The sequence below is a fragment of the Rhinolophus sinicus genome, chromosome 2, assembly GCF_057876585.1.
Source record: "Rhinolophus sinicus isolate RSI-liver-muscle chromosome 2, RSI-T2T, whole genome shotgun sequence".
NCBI classification, from domain to species: Eukaryota; Metazoa; Chordata; class Mammalia; order Chiroptera; family Rhinolophidae; genus Rhinolophus; species Rhinolophus sinicus.
The window spans coordinates 39,824,122-39,841,020 of record NC_142502.1 but is presented as its reverse complement, the minus strand read 5'-3'; the positions used below and the strand labels follow the sequence as shown (position 1 = coordinate 39,841,020).

General features: G+C 33.5%; 1 protein-coding gene across 2 annotated transcripts in view; it reads right to left on the bottom strand.

The window, feature by feature from the left end:
* Positions 1–258: 258 nt before the first annotated feature.
* The window catches only part of GOPC (golgi associated PDZ and coiled-coil motif containing), a 33,124-nt gene continuing 16,483 nt past the window's right edge, over positions 259–16,899 (bottom strand). Inside the window, exons 3-9 of one of the 2 annotated variants that reach the window (XM_019741348.3) lie at positions 16,074–16,097; positions 13,083–13,258; positions 11,937–12,102; positions 9,945–10,040; positions 8,507–8,671; positions 6,103–6,283; positions 259–3,284 (exon numbers count right to left, since the gene is read on the bottom strand). In XM_019741348.3, the coding sequence (XP_019596907.1) occupies positions 3,154–3,284; positions 6,103–6,283; positions 8,507–8,671; positions 9,945–10,040; positions 11,937–12,102; positions 13,083–13,258; positions 16,074–16,097 (939 nt within the window). In that variant the 3' untranslated portion in view covers positions 259–3,153. The remainder of the gene's footprint in view (positions 3,285–6,102; positions 6,284–8,506; positions 8,672–9,944; positions 10,041–11,936; positions 12,103–13,082; positions 13,259–16,073; positions 16,098–16,899) is intronic. The other variant, XM_019741349.3, reaches the window with a different exon arrangement.

The window sequence follows — 16,899 nt, the reverse complement described above, 5'->3', positions numbered from 1 at the left end:
GTTTTTGCCATCTAAGTTGGTCCCAGTGGCTCTGGCAGTTCCTTCCAACCAACATATTTTTAACCAGCTCAGATTAACCAGTTCCTAAAATCAGTTAATTCCTACCAAAAAAAAAATCTCTACCACAGTAACTAGGTTCAGCCTTTGCATGTACTTTACGAGTCATTGGTATAAATAATAGAAACTACTAGAAATAAATAATAAACCAAAATATTTAATGTGAAATAAACTATTTTTTTAAAAAAAGATCAATACCACTTTTAATGTAGAAGATGCCATCTTTATTTACAGGCTAATAAAAAAAATATTAAACTCAACTAGATATTATACATTTGTCATAAATCCTATAGATTTGAGGCCAACCCTAAATAGATTGAATAAGTGGCACAGATTACATAATAAGGATGCCAAATAATGTGCAACTTACACATGAATGAATATATTTTGTTTCTAAACATGAAAACAAAGTAAGTGCACTGTAGGGGGAATAAAACCAGCACCAAGACAAGCTGTTCAGTTTTGACAACTGTTCAGTTATAATTACCAAGACCCACAAAATTTTCATCTCTCTGAAATCTATTTTAACAAGTCTCATAACCCAAATGTTGTTTTTCCATCTTATTCACAAGATACTATAGAATTTAGAGGTTAAAATGTAAATGTATACACACATACACACAAACCCTCACATTCTACTGAAAATTTTTTCTCAGATATTGTTTGTATATGCATTTGTGTACTTTTTTCCTTTTTAACTGTAATCACTTTGCAACAATTCTCTCCTTATCTGTTTGGTTTTGTTCTAGAAGCTTGAGTGTTACAAGTTTCTTTCCTATAAATGTGAAAATATAAAAACTGTTTCTCATTCAGTCCTTTGGAAAAAGTCTGTAATTCTTAATTCATCCCCCACAGACCATATATTCTAAAATTAACTTTTAACTGGGTACTTTCTAAACACCTGACAGGAAGCTCACAGTAGCATCTGAGCAAAAGGGCTCTCACGCAGGTTTGCAAACCAAGGTGAAGCGGGAAGGAAAAGGGACCTGACCTGTGCACCTTTAAACTACCAGTAAATTTTTCATTCTGCTTATAAGCCCTAGAAAGAAGTTGTATCATAACCATCTCACACAATCCTTGACATTACACAGCATCCTCATAGATACACCAATTCAAGGGTCTAAAAAAATTCTATACAGACTCATTAGATAGGTCTTGAAAAATCAAAACGTTTTAGCTAATATTTCCTAAGATAAAGGATATTCTCTGGAAAAAAAACACTTTGTCATCCCATTTAAAACTGGATTTTAAAAAGATAAAAGTAACATGGTTTCAAGTCACAACAAAAAAGTTTTCAGATATGCTAATAATTTTTACTAAATGAATACACCTGTTAAAATCCAGTTTGCAGATCTCATGTCAAGCATAGGGGGTATGTGTTTGGAGTAGGGGGAATGCATAAGGAAAAAACATTGTTTTCTTTTAAGAGGCCTAGCCTAGTATGTCAGGAGCAAACAATAACATGTTGCTCGCTTATTCAGTTGTGCAATTAAATACTAACTTTTGCTTAGAGGCAACGTTATCCTACAAGGTATTTTAATATCAGTAACGATATATATATACTATGAAGTGCATTTCTATTACAAATTAAAATGGCGATATACAGATGAACAAAACCACCCAAAACAAACCATAAATGAGCAACAGTTAAAACACAAAACTTATAAATAGCAAAACCCCCAAATAAAGTATATACATTTTACAGATTTACCTATGAACAAATATATATAGTACATCTAGGAAAGACAAGAAAATGTATATTATATCACATAACATGTGAATATTAGAAATGAAGAAATGATAATACTCTAAAAGCCTTGTAGGCTTTCCCCCACTTAATACTCCCTTACATGTATATCCCTTAAAACAGTGATATTGGCAAAACTATCACCCCTTTAAATGCAATATTTTCACTTTTCCAGCAGGGTGCAGTGGCCTGCAGAACAGTAAGTAAGAGAGCAGGTACTCCATGCTTAATCCTGGGATAAGAGAATTAGCAAACCTGTAGTTTGCATGTGAAAAGCACTGTAGTCAAACATACACTGACATGAAAAGCCAACCAGAACAATTATTGTATTAAAGGTCTTCACCTTATCTTTTTCACCAGTGCCTCAGCTTTTTAGATGACTGGCCAATCAACTACTTTGAGAGAAAACTGCTGTTTGAATGCAATGTATTTTGTTGACATAGTAATAAATTTGAGTTTTTACTGCCAGAAAAATGTATCTTTAAGTGCCAGGATTATCACATCAAAACAAACCTCATGAACAACTCAAAATGTATATAATTGTGTTTTGTGGATCCCAGAAAAAAAGCATTTGAAACTAAACATTAATCGTGTAATGCTCACACCATGCACACAGATCAACATAATTGAGGACAGATATTTCCCACTCATCTGCATTTCTTTTAAAAACCAGCAAAGTACAATGCACAATAACTTTTCAGAAACTATTTCCAGTGCAGCATTGATTGATAAGAAAACTATTTTATACTGCACTGAATAAAGCTGAAAGGCAAACTCATTACAATAAATGATCATTAAGAACTGATTTAGATATCAGGATGCAAAATAAATTTTAAAAAAATTAAAACCATTCTTTCAATTAAAAAAAAATTAAGTCAAGCCTGTATTTCTGCAATTCATTGAAGTCAAGTTCTGTCCTTTGAAACACCACACTTAACATTCCGGAATGTGTAATATGAATTCATTTATTCTCTTGTATTTAAAGGCTATTTCTTATAAAATACCGGTTAGCACTATCCTCCTACTAAATGGAAAAGAAACCAAATAAAACAGTAGTGCTTCATTTGGTATTTAAGAGCCTAGTAAGATCCCTTTGGGAAACACATGCTTTGGTGCTTTACAATTTTTTAAGAAAATCAAAATTACTTTACATGCAATAGCCGATTATGGTATACCACAGCAAACAGGGAGTTATGCATTTGAATTGCTCACATGAAGCCCTGAGGTACCCGCCTTTCATTTAGGCAACAAACAGCCCTCCTTGATCTCACAGTCTTTGTTACTGTCTTCCTTATTGCCCCAAATTCAGACCAGTCTGACTGACAATCCTGTCTGGGGATACAGTCAATTTAATAAGATTTTTTGTGATAGAGACTGTGCAGATCATCTAATTTAGAAGCACTGTCTTCTAGCGTAGTTTCACTCGAAGTTCCTAGGTCTCCATTTTCATGTCCATCAGTTACTGTCTTCTTATTAAATCCTAAAAGAGAGAGAAAAAAGAAATCAGATATTTTTCTAGCCTTAAATAAATAAATAAATAAATAAATAAAGGGTCTAGTGATTTTATTGGGCAAAAACAAAGGAATGCCCATTATAATTAAAAATAATGGGGTCCTAGATTAGTCAAGTTAGCAATTTCTGAAAAGGGAATTTTTCCTTCTAATAGTGGATATCAAAAACTATACAGATTTTTAAAATATTATCTCTTGGATATATCTAACAATTGTATAAAATTTCCTACCAAATTTTCCATGAAACTTAGAATTGATAAACACAATTGTAAAATTCAATTTTACTTACACAAGTATCTTTTGGACTAAATTTCCCTTTTACATTTTGCTTTAAGATTATTTAACTTCAGTTCACTACATACTAGTTTATTGCTAAACATCTATTATGTTGGCAGACAATGTCCAGATATAATTCAAAACTAATTCTGGTTTATCTGCAAAACAGTAATAGGCTTTTAAATACATGAGAGTTGACTATGTCATCTATTTAATGAGCTATAACGTATGGATATGTGCTAAACAAAAAACCAATAAACACTTTTGTGATTCGAGCCAGTTAACAGTAATATATCCTAAGAGCACACATTTTTGAGTCACACATTAAAGTGGTCTGCAACTTACATAGGTGACAAAGAAGTCTTTTAGCCTCAGCTGCAAAAAAGGGACAAACCTTCTAATCCTGACAAAAAATAGTAGAAAGGATGAAATACAATGAAATTATAGAGAGAACAGCCCAACAATGTAAGGTTTTGACATAACAGTTTTGTTCAAGATGCTTGAGAACAATAACGGCTACTGCTGTTCTTGTGAAGATAATTCATAACATACGAGTTTACCAGGAGGACAACAGTTCATCAGTTCACTATAAAACTCTATGCCAGGAGTTCTCAAGCTTTTTGGTCTCAGGAGCCTTTTGTACTCTTAACAAGTACTGAGGACTCCAAAGAGCTTTGTTCATGTGGATTATTAATGTTATGTGAGTCACTGATATTTACCATACTAGTAATGAAAACAGAAATCTAAAAAAAATTATTACTTTGTTAAAAAATGACAAAAACCCAAAAAATGTTAACATAAATAACATTGGTTTAGTGAAAATAATTATTTCCAAAAAAATTTAGTCAGAATAACATTATTTTACGATATTGCAAATATCCTTAATGTCTGGCTGTACTGAAGACAGCTGGGTTCTCCTATTTGCTTCTGCTCAATCTGTTACAAGCCTGTGAAGAAAATTCACCCTCACACAGATATGTAGTTGGAAGAGGGCAGAGTAGCCTTTTCAGATAACTGTCACTATTCTTTTTTGATATGATACCAAAATTTGACAATACAGAATCTGAAATCATATTAACTTTTTGCACTGTTACATTAAAATCCATTTGTCTATCTTGTGCTTTGAATGGCTCTTTTACCCATGCAAGATTCTGTGACATTATGTACTTACTGATATTTGAAAAATACTGGATCGCTTAGTTATGTAGCAATTCCAAAAGTTGACACATTCATTTTACTATATCCAAAAAATCATATTCATTAATATCACCACCAATCTTACTAGGAAAGTTCTTTAAGTGTGGGGAAGCTGTCAAACTCATGGTGGCTGATGCATGAGTTACAAAACTCTAATTTTTACTTGAAAGCTCACATTTTAACCCTGGCAATACTGTCAGTTGTTTTTCTTGAAGTGATGGACTCACTTTGTTCATTTTAAAGAAAATGACTCCCAAATAGTTTGAACAACCATAATTTTCCATCCTTTCAAGTAAAAATTGTCTTCCATGAAAAAAATGGCTAGTTCAGCTAGCAACTTAATCACTTAAGTACTTTTCCTTGGGACCAGCATCTTAGTGCAATACAGACTAAGTGCTTTACGCGCACTTTCCATCTCATCACGCAGAGTATAAAAAAGAAATGTACTCAAGGGTCGAGAATTAAAAAATTGAACACTTTTCACTATTTCATCAAAGATATTCTTAAGTGAGAGTAGCATTTTCTTTTTTTTTTTTAACTCCGAGTGGTTGTCAAGGAAGAAAACAAGGATTGCATATACAGTGGTACAACTGCCTTGATTCATACAAGGCACCAGCAGTTTTATCCCCATTGCTTCTGTACCACCACTGCAAATATCAGCACAGCAAAAAAGGGCAAATAATGCCTTAGTGTTATTATGAAAAGTTTTGATATCATGAATGCCCTGAAAGATCTCAAGGACTCCCAGAGATCCATAGATCATAATTTAACAACCATAGCTCTATGTAAAAGAAAATTTTAAAGAATTTTTCTTTAAAATCTGAGTAAATGATAGCAAAGTAACTAAACCAAAAATTTCAACATCACATATCCTGATTCTCATAATAATCATAAGACAACAGTCTAATCACTTATTCACATTTAGCCTATAACTCACTGTATTATGAAAAAAGAATTTGCACTAAGACAGCGAGATGACACTAAAATATCTTTACTCTAAAAGGCATAGTGGTCTTTGTTCAGAGTCTAGAAAACTTGAATTTTATTTATTTTTCAAGAATCACTTGTAGTTCAGTAACTGTTAATGTACTTATCATAAAGTCTAAGATGAATCAATCTAGAAGAACTTACATGTAAATAAAATTTTGGCACAGTTACCGGTGAACAATAAAATTATATAAGCAAGGGAGAGCTATTCATTCTGTTAATGATGGTTTCCCCATTACTAAAAGTGTTACTGAAGAACAACCAAGGCTTTCCTATTTTAAAATTTTACTAACAAACATATTCATAATAACTTTGAGTGGTTTTTACCTTGTAATACTTTGATTTCCCCACTTGTGTCTTTGCAACTAGCACCAGGATTACTGCCTGCTTCTAACTCGTCAAGGTACAAGCGGTAACGATGTCCGCTCTCATCTTCATACTCCACATTTTCATCATCAGAATCCACTTCAGGAGCCACATAAACCACTTCAAACTCAATCTCACCTCTCTAAAATGGGGAGAGAAAGTGAGGAAGTTATTGTAATTAAAAACGGATTACTAAATTCTTTAGAATAGAGAATAGAGGTGAGGAGCTGCAGTCAAACCTCAGATGTAACTCCTTTCAAGACAACAAATAATGAAATTCTAGCATCTCAAGAGGTGGAAAAGGACTTAGACCATCATGTCCCGACCAACCCCATGAATCCTCTCTACAAGTAATTTCCTTTTAATATTACCCGAGCTCTTTCTTTTGATCATAGCTAAGACCTAAAATAGAAAAGGATGCTTTACTATTTAATTTATAGACTTAGGGAACAAATGTGCAGTTTAAAAGTCATTTAGCCATTTTGTACAGGTTGGTGCAATAGTAACTGTGGTTTGAAAGGTTAAATGGCAAAAACCACAATTACTTTTGCACCAACCTAATACTTTACATAGCAATTCAGCAAGTCCATCTATGCAGTCATATATTAAATAAAGTTGCACCTAAGGGCATCACACAAACTCTTCCTTGACTAATTTAAGAAAGCTCTACACAATGATTTCTTGTTTCTTACTGACCAGGTCTTGAACCTTTTTCTTAACTTTCACTGAGTACCAGGCATAGTGTTAATCAAGGCATTCTGTTCAGTGGTAATAGTAATTACTATATTTATTGTGTAAGATGATACTCTTCAATCCTCAGAATAACCCTATTGTAGTCTGTTTTACATGAATGAGAAACCTGAGTGAGTCCTGGAGAAAGTAGGTAACTGTCCCAATATGATGAACATGTAAAACAGAAAAATAGAATTTTAACTCCAAAGTTCTTGCTCTACTATATTAGATTAAATGTGTAATACTTGTATAGTTACTCTTTAACAACTTTATGTTCAAGTAAAAACATTACATATTTTTTTATGTTAAAAAAATTCCGAGCTGTAATTGTCATTTAATAAGAGACTACAGTCATTACACACAAGTCTGGTATTTGCAACACTCTGAAAACGATGGCCTGCCTTTGCTCAAACGAAAGCATGCCATTTTTTTACTGCTGCTCATTAAGTTAGTCTCTTTGATGCTCCTCTTTTCCCAGCAATTTAAGGTTATGCTTCAGAATTTTAGTAACTGCTTAGTGTTTCCTTAAAATTCTATGTCTGCCTATTTGTAGCTCCTTTATTACCACAGCTGCCATTCATCCCCCTCCCGGGCTACTGAATGATAGCCAAGTTGGGTTGAGAAAACACTAACTTAAAGAGGCTAGAGCTGCATCTTAGATCTCCCTTATTAGATAATGCTTTAAAAATAGCATTTGGGGAGACAGGTGGGTAACGCAGTCAAGATGACAAAGTTCAAGATGACAGAATTAGGTCTGTGGGTAGCTGTCACAGAGACACAGATTTGAAGCTTACTATAAGGGCAAGCTTTCTAAAAGTCAGCAATGTACCAGAATGGAATGGACTGCTTTATCATCAACAAGTCCTCCTTTAATGCAATTCTTTATTTAGGGATATTGTAGAGGTTTATGCATCATGTAGAGTTGAACCATACGAGCTATAAATTCACTTTCAATTCTAAGATTCAATTCTATACCGGCACATCACACTAATGACCCAACAAACACTTAGTGCACTACTACCAAAGCCTCTCTAATTCCCTCAACCCTATTCTGGAAGGACAAACAAAACAAACCTTAAGCACATGGAATCATAAATATGACTTCTGGATAGGAATCTTAACACTCTAATTTATTTGCTCTGCAACTTTGAGAAAATCATTTACTTCTCTAAGAACCTTAGTTTACTCATTTTAAATAAGAGGGTTGGGCTAATGACTTCTAAGAACCCTTTTAGTTCTAACATTTATGGCTATAAAATCAATCCACCTCTAGCGCTGTCTCTTCTGTAATACCTCATATTTGTATGGTTTTTCAGTCATTAATGCTCTCTTAAGTGTCTGGTCCTGTTCTGAGCACTTCATGTATTAACATACTTACACGACTCTCAGAGGACACTCCGGCACAAAATACTTAGGTAACCTGCTCAAAGTTATACAGCTGTGAAAAAGAGTGAATAAAATCTCCCTTTTCAGTAAATCAGGCTGAATGTCTTCTAAAAAGCCCCTAAAGAAACTATTATCTGTATCTAAACACTTTACTACTTGAGAAACCTCCTAGGGAAGTATAAAATATTCAACAGATTCAAAAAGAACCAATTGATAGATCCAACTTAATCTCAAAAAGGGAACTTACCTGCTGGGAAAGAATGGTTACAGCTTCTTTATGCTTTGTGTCCCTTAGGTTAACGCCATTAACAGCTAAAATAGCATCTCCAACGTGGAGCCCCCCACATCTATCAGCAGGTTGCCCTGGGTGGATCTCAGAAATGAGGATGGGAACACCATGTTCTTTGCCACCCTAACAAAAAAAGCAAAACAAAACAAGGCAGTAAATTAGTTTACTCTTTGTATAATCACAGAAATTCTAACAATAAAATGTTTTCTTAAAACTGTATTTCATAAGCACTTACACTGTCTCTATAAACACTGAATGAAATCTTATTTGCTGCTTAGGTAATGATAAATAACTTATGAGTATCAAAGGGTTACCTCTTAGTCAAACGATTAATAACATACATGTGATTTTCTAAAAAGTGTTCTAGAACCCCTCCCCCCAAAAAACTACAAACGCCTAAACTCTTTTAAACATAAATAAAAAGATTTTATGTATTAGTTGTCTACAGTACTAACAGATTTTATCAAATCTAAATCGTTATAAATGGTAAGACACACCATTCTTTTATGTACCACAAAAATAACTGGAAGATTGTAAGATGAATCTCAATTTCAGAGATGTTAAAATGTGAAAAAAATATGCAATACAGAATTGATGAAATGCAGTACCTATTTAGTATCTATCACTTTCTAGCTTGTATCACAGTTATTTATGTGTGTGCATGTGTATGTCTGTATCTCACTTCTCCTACTAAAATGTATGCCTTTTGAGAGCAGTGCATTAAAAAAGATAGGTAATTCGAAAATATCCATTGGATAAACCTTTTATTATAAGAAACATTCCTACATTAAGCAATACTAGAAAGCAAATGAACTTATGCAGTGCCGAAGTATTACCAAACGAAAAAACCACCTTATTCATTCATCCTGAACAAAGCGCCGAACAACAGCAAAATGACTCCAAATATATGTATTTTATAACAGATTGTTCTCAGGAAATGTTGCCCAAGACAAAATTTTGTAAAGGCGTCAAATTTAAAAAGGAAGAATATTTGGACCCAAGAGCCAGTCAAATCTGACAACAAAGAAATGAGACGAGAGAAAAATAACACATACTCTAGAGGAAAAAGTGATATAATGTGGAGCCATTTAACATAGAAGAAAATGGTCATATCCATTCCCAAGGCTCCCATAGGCATCAGAGAACATGGTACAGAATTATGACTGGAGTCATAATGAAAATGTTAAACTATACTTAACTAAAGGTGTACTTAACAGTTATTAGGAAGATCTACAAACAAAAAAAGTTTACAGAAAGCTTACACAAAAAGGGTGCCCATGGGGATAAATTTAGTTGTTTAGAAAATACATCCAGAATACTGTTTCTCAATGATGTCCCATGAAGGAGCATGATATACTAGATAACTATAGAAAAGAATACTGGAAGCACTACTTACTGTAATTGAAATGCCAAGGCCTTCATGATCTTCCTTAAGGAGGAGAACTTTTCTAATTGGACCAACACCTTGGCTTTTCTTTAAAGAGTCTTGATCCTTATTAGAGGAAAAAAAGAAGAAAAATTAGTATTATGTAAACAATACACCAAATAGAGTAAACCCGTACTATATAACTTACCTTTATTAAATAAAGAAATCTTTATTAATTTCTATCTTCTTAAGCTACTATCCTCCTCCATCTTTCCTGAACCCCTCACACAAAGTTAATTCTCACCATACCTACTTCCTTGTCTCCCAAATTCATTACTCCAACCACTATGATTAGGGTTTAGCCCCCACTTGCTCCACTGAAATTGTCTTCTCTGCAGTAATTGGTAACCAATATGGTTACATCCAATGAACACTTTTTAGTCACTATTCTACTTTAGCCTTCAGAAAGGTGATACTGTTCACTACCCGCTCCTTGAAACCCTCTTCTCCTTCGTTTCTATTACATTCTTTCCTAGATGGCCTGTATCTGACAGTTCCATCTCAGGCTCCTTTGCTGACCCATTTCCTTCCCTCACTCCATAGAAGTTTCTTTCCATCTTTGCCCTCCCATTTTTTTTACCTTCTATATACTTTCTCTGGGTGAGTTAATCAATTCCATAGCTTCAATTATAAACAGATGGATGATTTGCATAGTATTTCTTCAACTCAGACTTCTCTCCTGAATTCCAGTCATATATCCAACTGGATATATCTTGGCTGTCCACTGGCACCTCAGATACTACATGTCTAAAACTGATCTCATCGTCCTTTCCCCAAAACCTTCCTTCTCCTCTATATGCTTCCTAAATGAATGCCATCAACTCATTCAGTTGCCCAAACCAAAAAACCTAGTGTCTTCCTTCTCTCTCACCTACTTAACCAAAAGCTGTTAGTCACCAAGTCCTCTTGATTTTAATTCTGTCAAAGGTGTCCTTCCTCTCAAATGCACTTCCCCTGCTCTCATCACTTTCACCTTGGCTTATTATAGTATCTTTCTAATGTATCTCCTCACCTCCAATTAGACCTTCTTCCAATATATCCTCTTCACTATACCAAAGTAACTGTCAAAAAATATTAAATCTTATTAAATCCACTACTTTATTAAAAACCCCCATGCTTATCAGGTTATTTTAGCATGAAATAACTTTTGTCACCCGGCCCTCCTTAGAAGCTAACAAGGACAACCAATATCCTGGAGAAGACAATGGTATGAGTGCTTACTGCCACCCCTCCTTCTCTCCCACCAACTCCACGTACATATCAATTCTTCCTACAATAATCTTTGTATTATTAAAGGCAACAAACAATTTTACTATGTAAGGCCATTCTTTATCTGGTACTAAGATATGTGAGCCACTGGGTAGGAGTTTGACATGCTTTTATTATATTAAGGCTTGTATTATCAGACAGCTGTTGTGATGAAATCTGATAAAGATTTATCCAGATAAAAAGAACACTCCCTACACGGTGGCTAAAGAAGCAGGCAATTGGACACAGATCTCAAATTCTGTCTTAATTCAAGAACAAACAGGTGTAAGTGTTAGCTCAGAAACTGCACTTGAATCCAGTTACCAAAAATTCCCTTAAAAAACTACCCCAAAATATTTGCCAATTTATCAATATGACTACACACTGTCTGCTAAGCTTAAAACAAATTTAGACATGCCTAATCACGATCCAGGAAAATTTTGAAATATGAGCCAAAGTACTAGCAATATAAATTTACTAGCAATAGTTCACTGTCTTCAGAAATATCACTTTCAGGACATTAGTAAATCTTTAAAGAGCTATGGGTTGTTGAAACTTTAAATATATATCTGTTTTAAATAAGTTTAATCTCACTTTCACTTTCTAAGTTAAGGTTTTTAAATACTAATAGAATTTAAAAAATGAAAAGGACTTCCGATTAAAGAAAGCCAGAAGAAGTTGAATGGGAAAGAGTAAGTAGCAAAGCAAACATACGTGGCCCGGTGGAGCCTGCATTGGTCGTTTCAGATCATTACGTCCCCTACAGGCTCTGATGACAGTTTTGTGACGATGTAAATGTATTTCAGCTTCCAGTTGGTTCCAAAGCTTATCATGAGCAGGTCCCTTCATATCTCGTCCTAGTAATTGTATTTGTTGGACCCTTCATATTATGAAAAGAGTTAATTTGGTTAGTTTTTCATTATGTGTACTATAGAGAGAATTGAGAAGAACTACTGCACATAAGTAGCTTTTGCATAAATCTAAGTAATAAAACTCAGGGACCTCCCAATGTCTCTCAGATTTACAAAGATAAGAAAACTGAAAAGAACAGATGTGTTAAAGGGAACACCAGTTAAAAAATGAGGCCTTCTTTAGTCCTATACTTAACTGAAATACAACTAAGGAGCAGGTTCTGAGACTAATGTCAATTAACACGTGTTTCAGGTCTTGCATATAATCAAGGTAGGTCACCAATCTCAAGATACTATTGAATATTAGTCTTTAGATGAGGCTAACTATAACTGTACAAAAACCTTTCTAATGTTGATTTCTTTTTATAAAATGATTATTTTAAATGTGCTAAAAGTTATTTGAAAATGTGCACTTCAAGATGATATACATTATTTTTATTTGTTCCACATAACTTCTAATGTGACATCAAGACAATGAGTATAAAATTATTTAGTACTAATAATAAATCACCAAAGTTTGTGAATAGTTCACTGTGAAAAATTAACGCACACAGAACTCTATGTTAGTGTAATAAAATAACTGTCATTCCAACATATTTTTAAGGGGCAAGAAAAAACACATTTCAGGGATCAGAGAGACAATTCTGTATGGAAGTCATGCTATACATGTGAATATTATCAGTTTTGGTGACAAGGCAGGAAATGGCTGAAAAGTGCAGCTATAGAATTGTTCGCATTTCACAGTAAGTTACTACTATCAGTGTGTGCATAGCTAAATAAATCTGCAATATATAATATCATCAATATTAACAACAGTAAGCTATAACCAAATGTAAAACAACTCTTAGGGTAAAGATTAATGTTTCAATTACCACAAGACATAAGAGTCAACCTCATTAAGTATCCAATTTGTCACCTAAGAGTACAAGGATACCCATTTCTTACACACCTTCCTGCCAGTTCTTTATCCAAGTACTTGGCAGCCAGTCTTGCCCCATAAACTTCGGCCTGGAGAACAGCTATGTGTCTGCGAAGGGCTTCATTCTCTTTTCTCAGCAACTTCACTTCAGCTTCCAGTTGAGCTTCTTTCATTTTTTCTTTTTTGTTTGCTTCAAGCTCTCTCTCCTATTAGAACAATAATAATAATAATAATAATCATATAATGAAACTACTTTTAAGACTCTTTAGCAGTAGACCACATTTCTTAAAATACACAAAAGCACACAGTCTGTGATACTAACAATGAAAGCATAGGATAAAAATTAGTACTTCATCCCTATAAAATGCAACATAAAGATTTGGTCCAGTTCTTTTTAACTAGTACCAGAAAGTGTTGCAATCACTTCTAGTAAGGATACTGAGAGAAGCAGTCTTCTCGATGCTCATGTTGTCACATACTATAATAACAGAAGTGGCTTCAATCTGCTATTTTCTAAAAACGACTAAAATAAAAACAATCAGTCTGCTGGTTGTGCCTAAACATTTAATTAACTTTAATGCAACAACTCTGTAAAGCAAGTCAAAATCACTCAGTGACATAGAGATACGTTTTATAGCTAATTTATCTCAGAGGGCTACAAGAAACTTACAATGCTTAAATTAGAATAGGTATTCTAATTTTAAAAGAAAACATTTTATGGTCATGGAAAGATGCAAGAAACAACTGCATTAAAACATTTACACATTAAAAATTTCTATAGATAAGCATATCTATGGTGTAGATTATAACTGAATTTTGGGACCTGATTCATTTTTCTGTCCATAAGTTAAAGTGAATGAAGAACTGAGTTCTGAGGAAAATACGGGCTTCACTTGCCTACTAGACGGAGGATGCATATCCATCTGTAGCTGTCATGCTAGCAGGCCGTCCTAAGCCTCACTTGTCACATCGTCCCTATGTGGGAGTTTACAAGTGTGAGCCACAGCGCATCACTCAAGATCTTCACCACTAAATTTTTGTCATTAGCTCACATATGAGAAATCATGTTCAATTTACCTTAAAAGTATGAAGCACAGTATGTCTAGTCCAGTTGATCAAGGGTTACACAGACAAATGCCTTCAGGATCCAAGCACAGAGCAGACAGATAGGTACAAGACAGAGTAGAATGGAAAATGGAAGGTACAAAATCCTGCCTGAAGGTGGTCAAATTCAAATTCACACACACATACAAACTGTGTGGTCAAACAATCTCTTCTGAGAGTTGAGTAAGGGGCCCGACAGATATTTTAAGTGTTATTTTTGGATCAAGAGAACCATCCGAACACTGCAAACTTATATTTACCCTAAGCAGAACTGCTGGTACTGATTTACAGTACTGCTTTTTCTGATTCACTAATTTACAGAATCTATATATCCTGTGAAAATATGGTTATATTTGTTGACGTGATGTGGGAGACACTTCATTATATAAAACTTAAAGATCTACCACAGCACCAGGGAAAATTGTTTCTCTTGAGCAAATGGCAAATGATAGTTTCTATTGTATGGATACTGGTTATTGTAATTATTTCCCTTTTCATTCAGAATATTAAGAAGCTGAGACATTTAAGCAAATTTTTAGCAATTCATGAATTATATTATGGTACTAATTTAACTGTCTGCTTTGGTCTACCATTTTGACAACAGTCCACCAATATATGCTATATTTAAACATCAATATATAATATATTCAAATATAAGGCACCGAGTACCATAATCTTAAAAAATAAAAAATTGTATGAGCTAACATGAATGATAACTACCAAATGTTGGATATATTTATCAATTTTTTGATTAAAAATAGTTGTTATTATATATGTGATAAACAAGAAAGATTAGTAGGCTTTTGCAGCTACTGTAAAAAATTAATTATTAAAACAATTTCTAGATATTGTTTTTAAAGATTTTGAAGAACTAGTAACCTAGACTCCCATTTATAACAACTTTGGTATTAAAACGTCAATTTATTTCAGAACCTACTTCTTAAAAGGGCACGTATCAGTTCCAAAAGAAACCACTGTTCGGAAAACATGAACAAAACTTTTTCATGACATTTATTGAGGTTAATGCTGTTTGTTTCAGAAAAAGACCAATAATTTTTTGGTTTATCGGCTAAATAAATTTTATGTTGAGAATTATCTACTTACAATTACTTTAATAAGCTACTTATACAATAATATATTAAGCTGCCACTTTAATAATTCAAACCCCTAATGACTCTGACAAACTCTCAGGCCTGAAATTAACAGATGTAAGTAAGAAAAGGACTGAGAAAACTGAAGTTAATCACTTTTAGATTGAAAAAAGAAAAAAAGAAAAAAGATTTGTTTGGTTGACCTGTTTATTATTTTTAGGTAAGAACCAAGAAGTTCATTTTGTATTTAGCCAAACAGTATATTTTCAAAAGACGTGAAGCCATACGACAAATTGGAACCTGATTAGGTTGGGGTAGTGGGAAAAATATTAAGAATTTATGTATTGTTATTTTCTAAAATAATTTATGGTAAAGGGTTTCAAAATTCAGTTGTAAAGGCCACACAATCATTTTCAAGACTTCTGTAAAGTTACAACACATGCAGTGGATGAATAAGAAATCAACATGCACATTCTCTCTCTGGGAATAAGTTCACACAGAAAAGGAGGAAAAAGCTGGGCCTGCATAATATGTCTTCAAAACACTCAAGTGGGAAAACCAATTGCTCTTTTGAAGTAGAGGTTTGAGCAAGTTACCAGGCTCAGAAGTTGTCAAAAATTGATAGGCTCTGCAAATAATGGCCACAAATCACAAACAAAAGAAAAATCTTTAACAACATGTAGTGAAAAAAAAGCAATGGGCCACCCACTGACCTTTTGACATAAACATCATTTTCAAATACAAAGTGACAACATGTATAGGCAAATAAAACACCAAGAACACTTCAGCGTGACATATAAAAGCAAAACAGAAATGGCATACTTACCAGCTCCTCCACAGAGGGGACAGACTTAAGATATAAGAAAAAAGTTTTATAATTAGAAAAACATCAAACAAATGAATTTATCTAGTGGTATAATCATTACAAGGAAAATCCCCACGTTGAATGTCATTTGGGTAAAGTTTGTTAGAACAAATATATTTGCAAATCCATAAGCAATAGTAACTATATAGTATTAGACTAAATTGTTTTTGTTTTATGAGAATTAGTCAACACATCTGGTTCAGTGTCATTCCACTATAGCAGCTTGTTTCAAATCTAATGTTAAAACTTCAGGTGAATTTTTTTCTAGTGAAAATGTACATTGTTTTCTCAATGTTAATATCAAATATTCCAAAGAAGCAGTTATCAGATGCATGTCAGTTAAATAAAACACTACTTAGATTCATAAAATTTCAGAATTTAAAAGGACTTTAGGAGAATGTAAATATTTATTTAAATAAATTCTAACATATCAGTATTAGAAACTAATTAACCAATCAAATGGAACCAATTGAAAACAAGTAAAACTTACAAAGTGTCTGGCACATTGTACATACTCAATACATTAAGGGGTTAAACTGAAATGAGTCTTCAAATATATCTATTGAAACAACCTATATTGATCAAGAAGGCAATGGTTAACTGTGCAAAATTTATACAATGAAATAGTATGCAAAGTAACAAAGTGTTCAAGTGGCAGGGAAAACATTTGTAATATATTAAGAGCAAAAGACAAAATGTGCCACTGGTTGGCACCCAGTTCCATTTTCCCCTTCTTCCTTATTAATAGAACTCCAATTTAAATGGAGGTGGCCATGTGACCAACTAA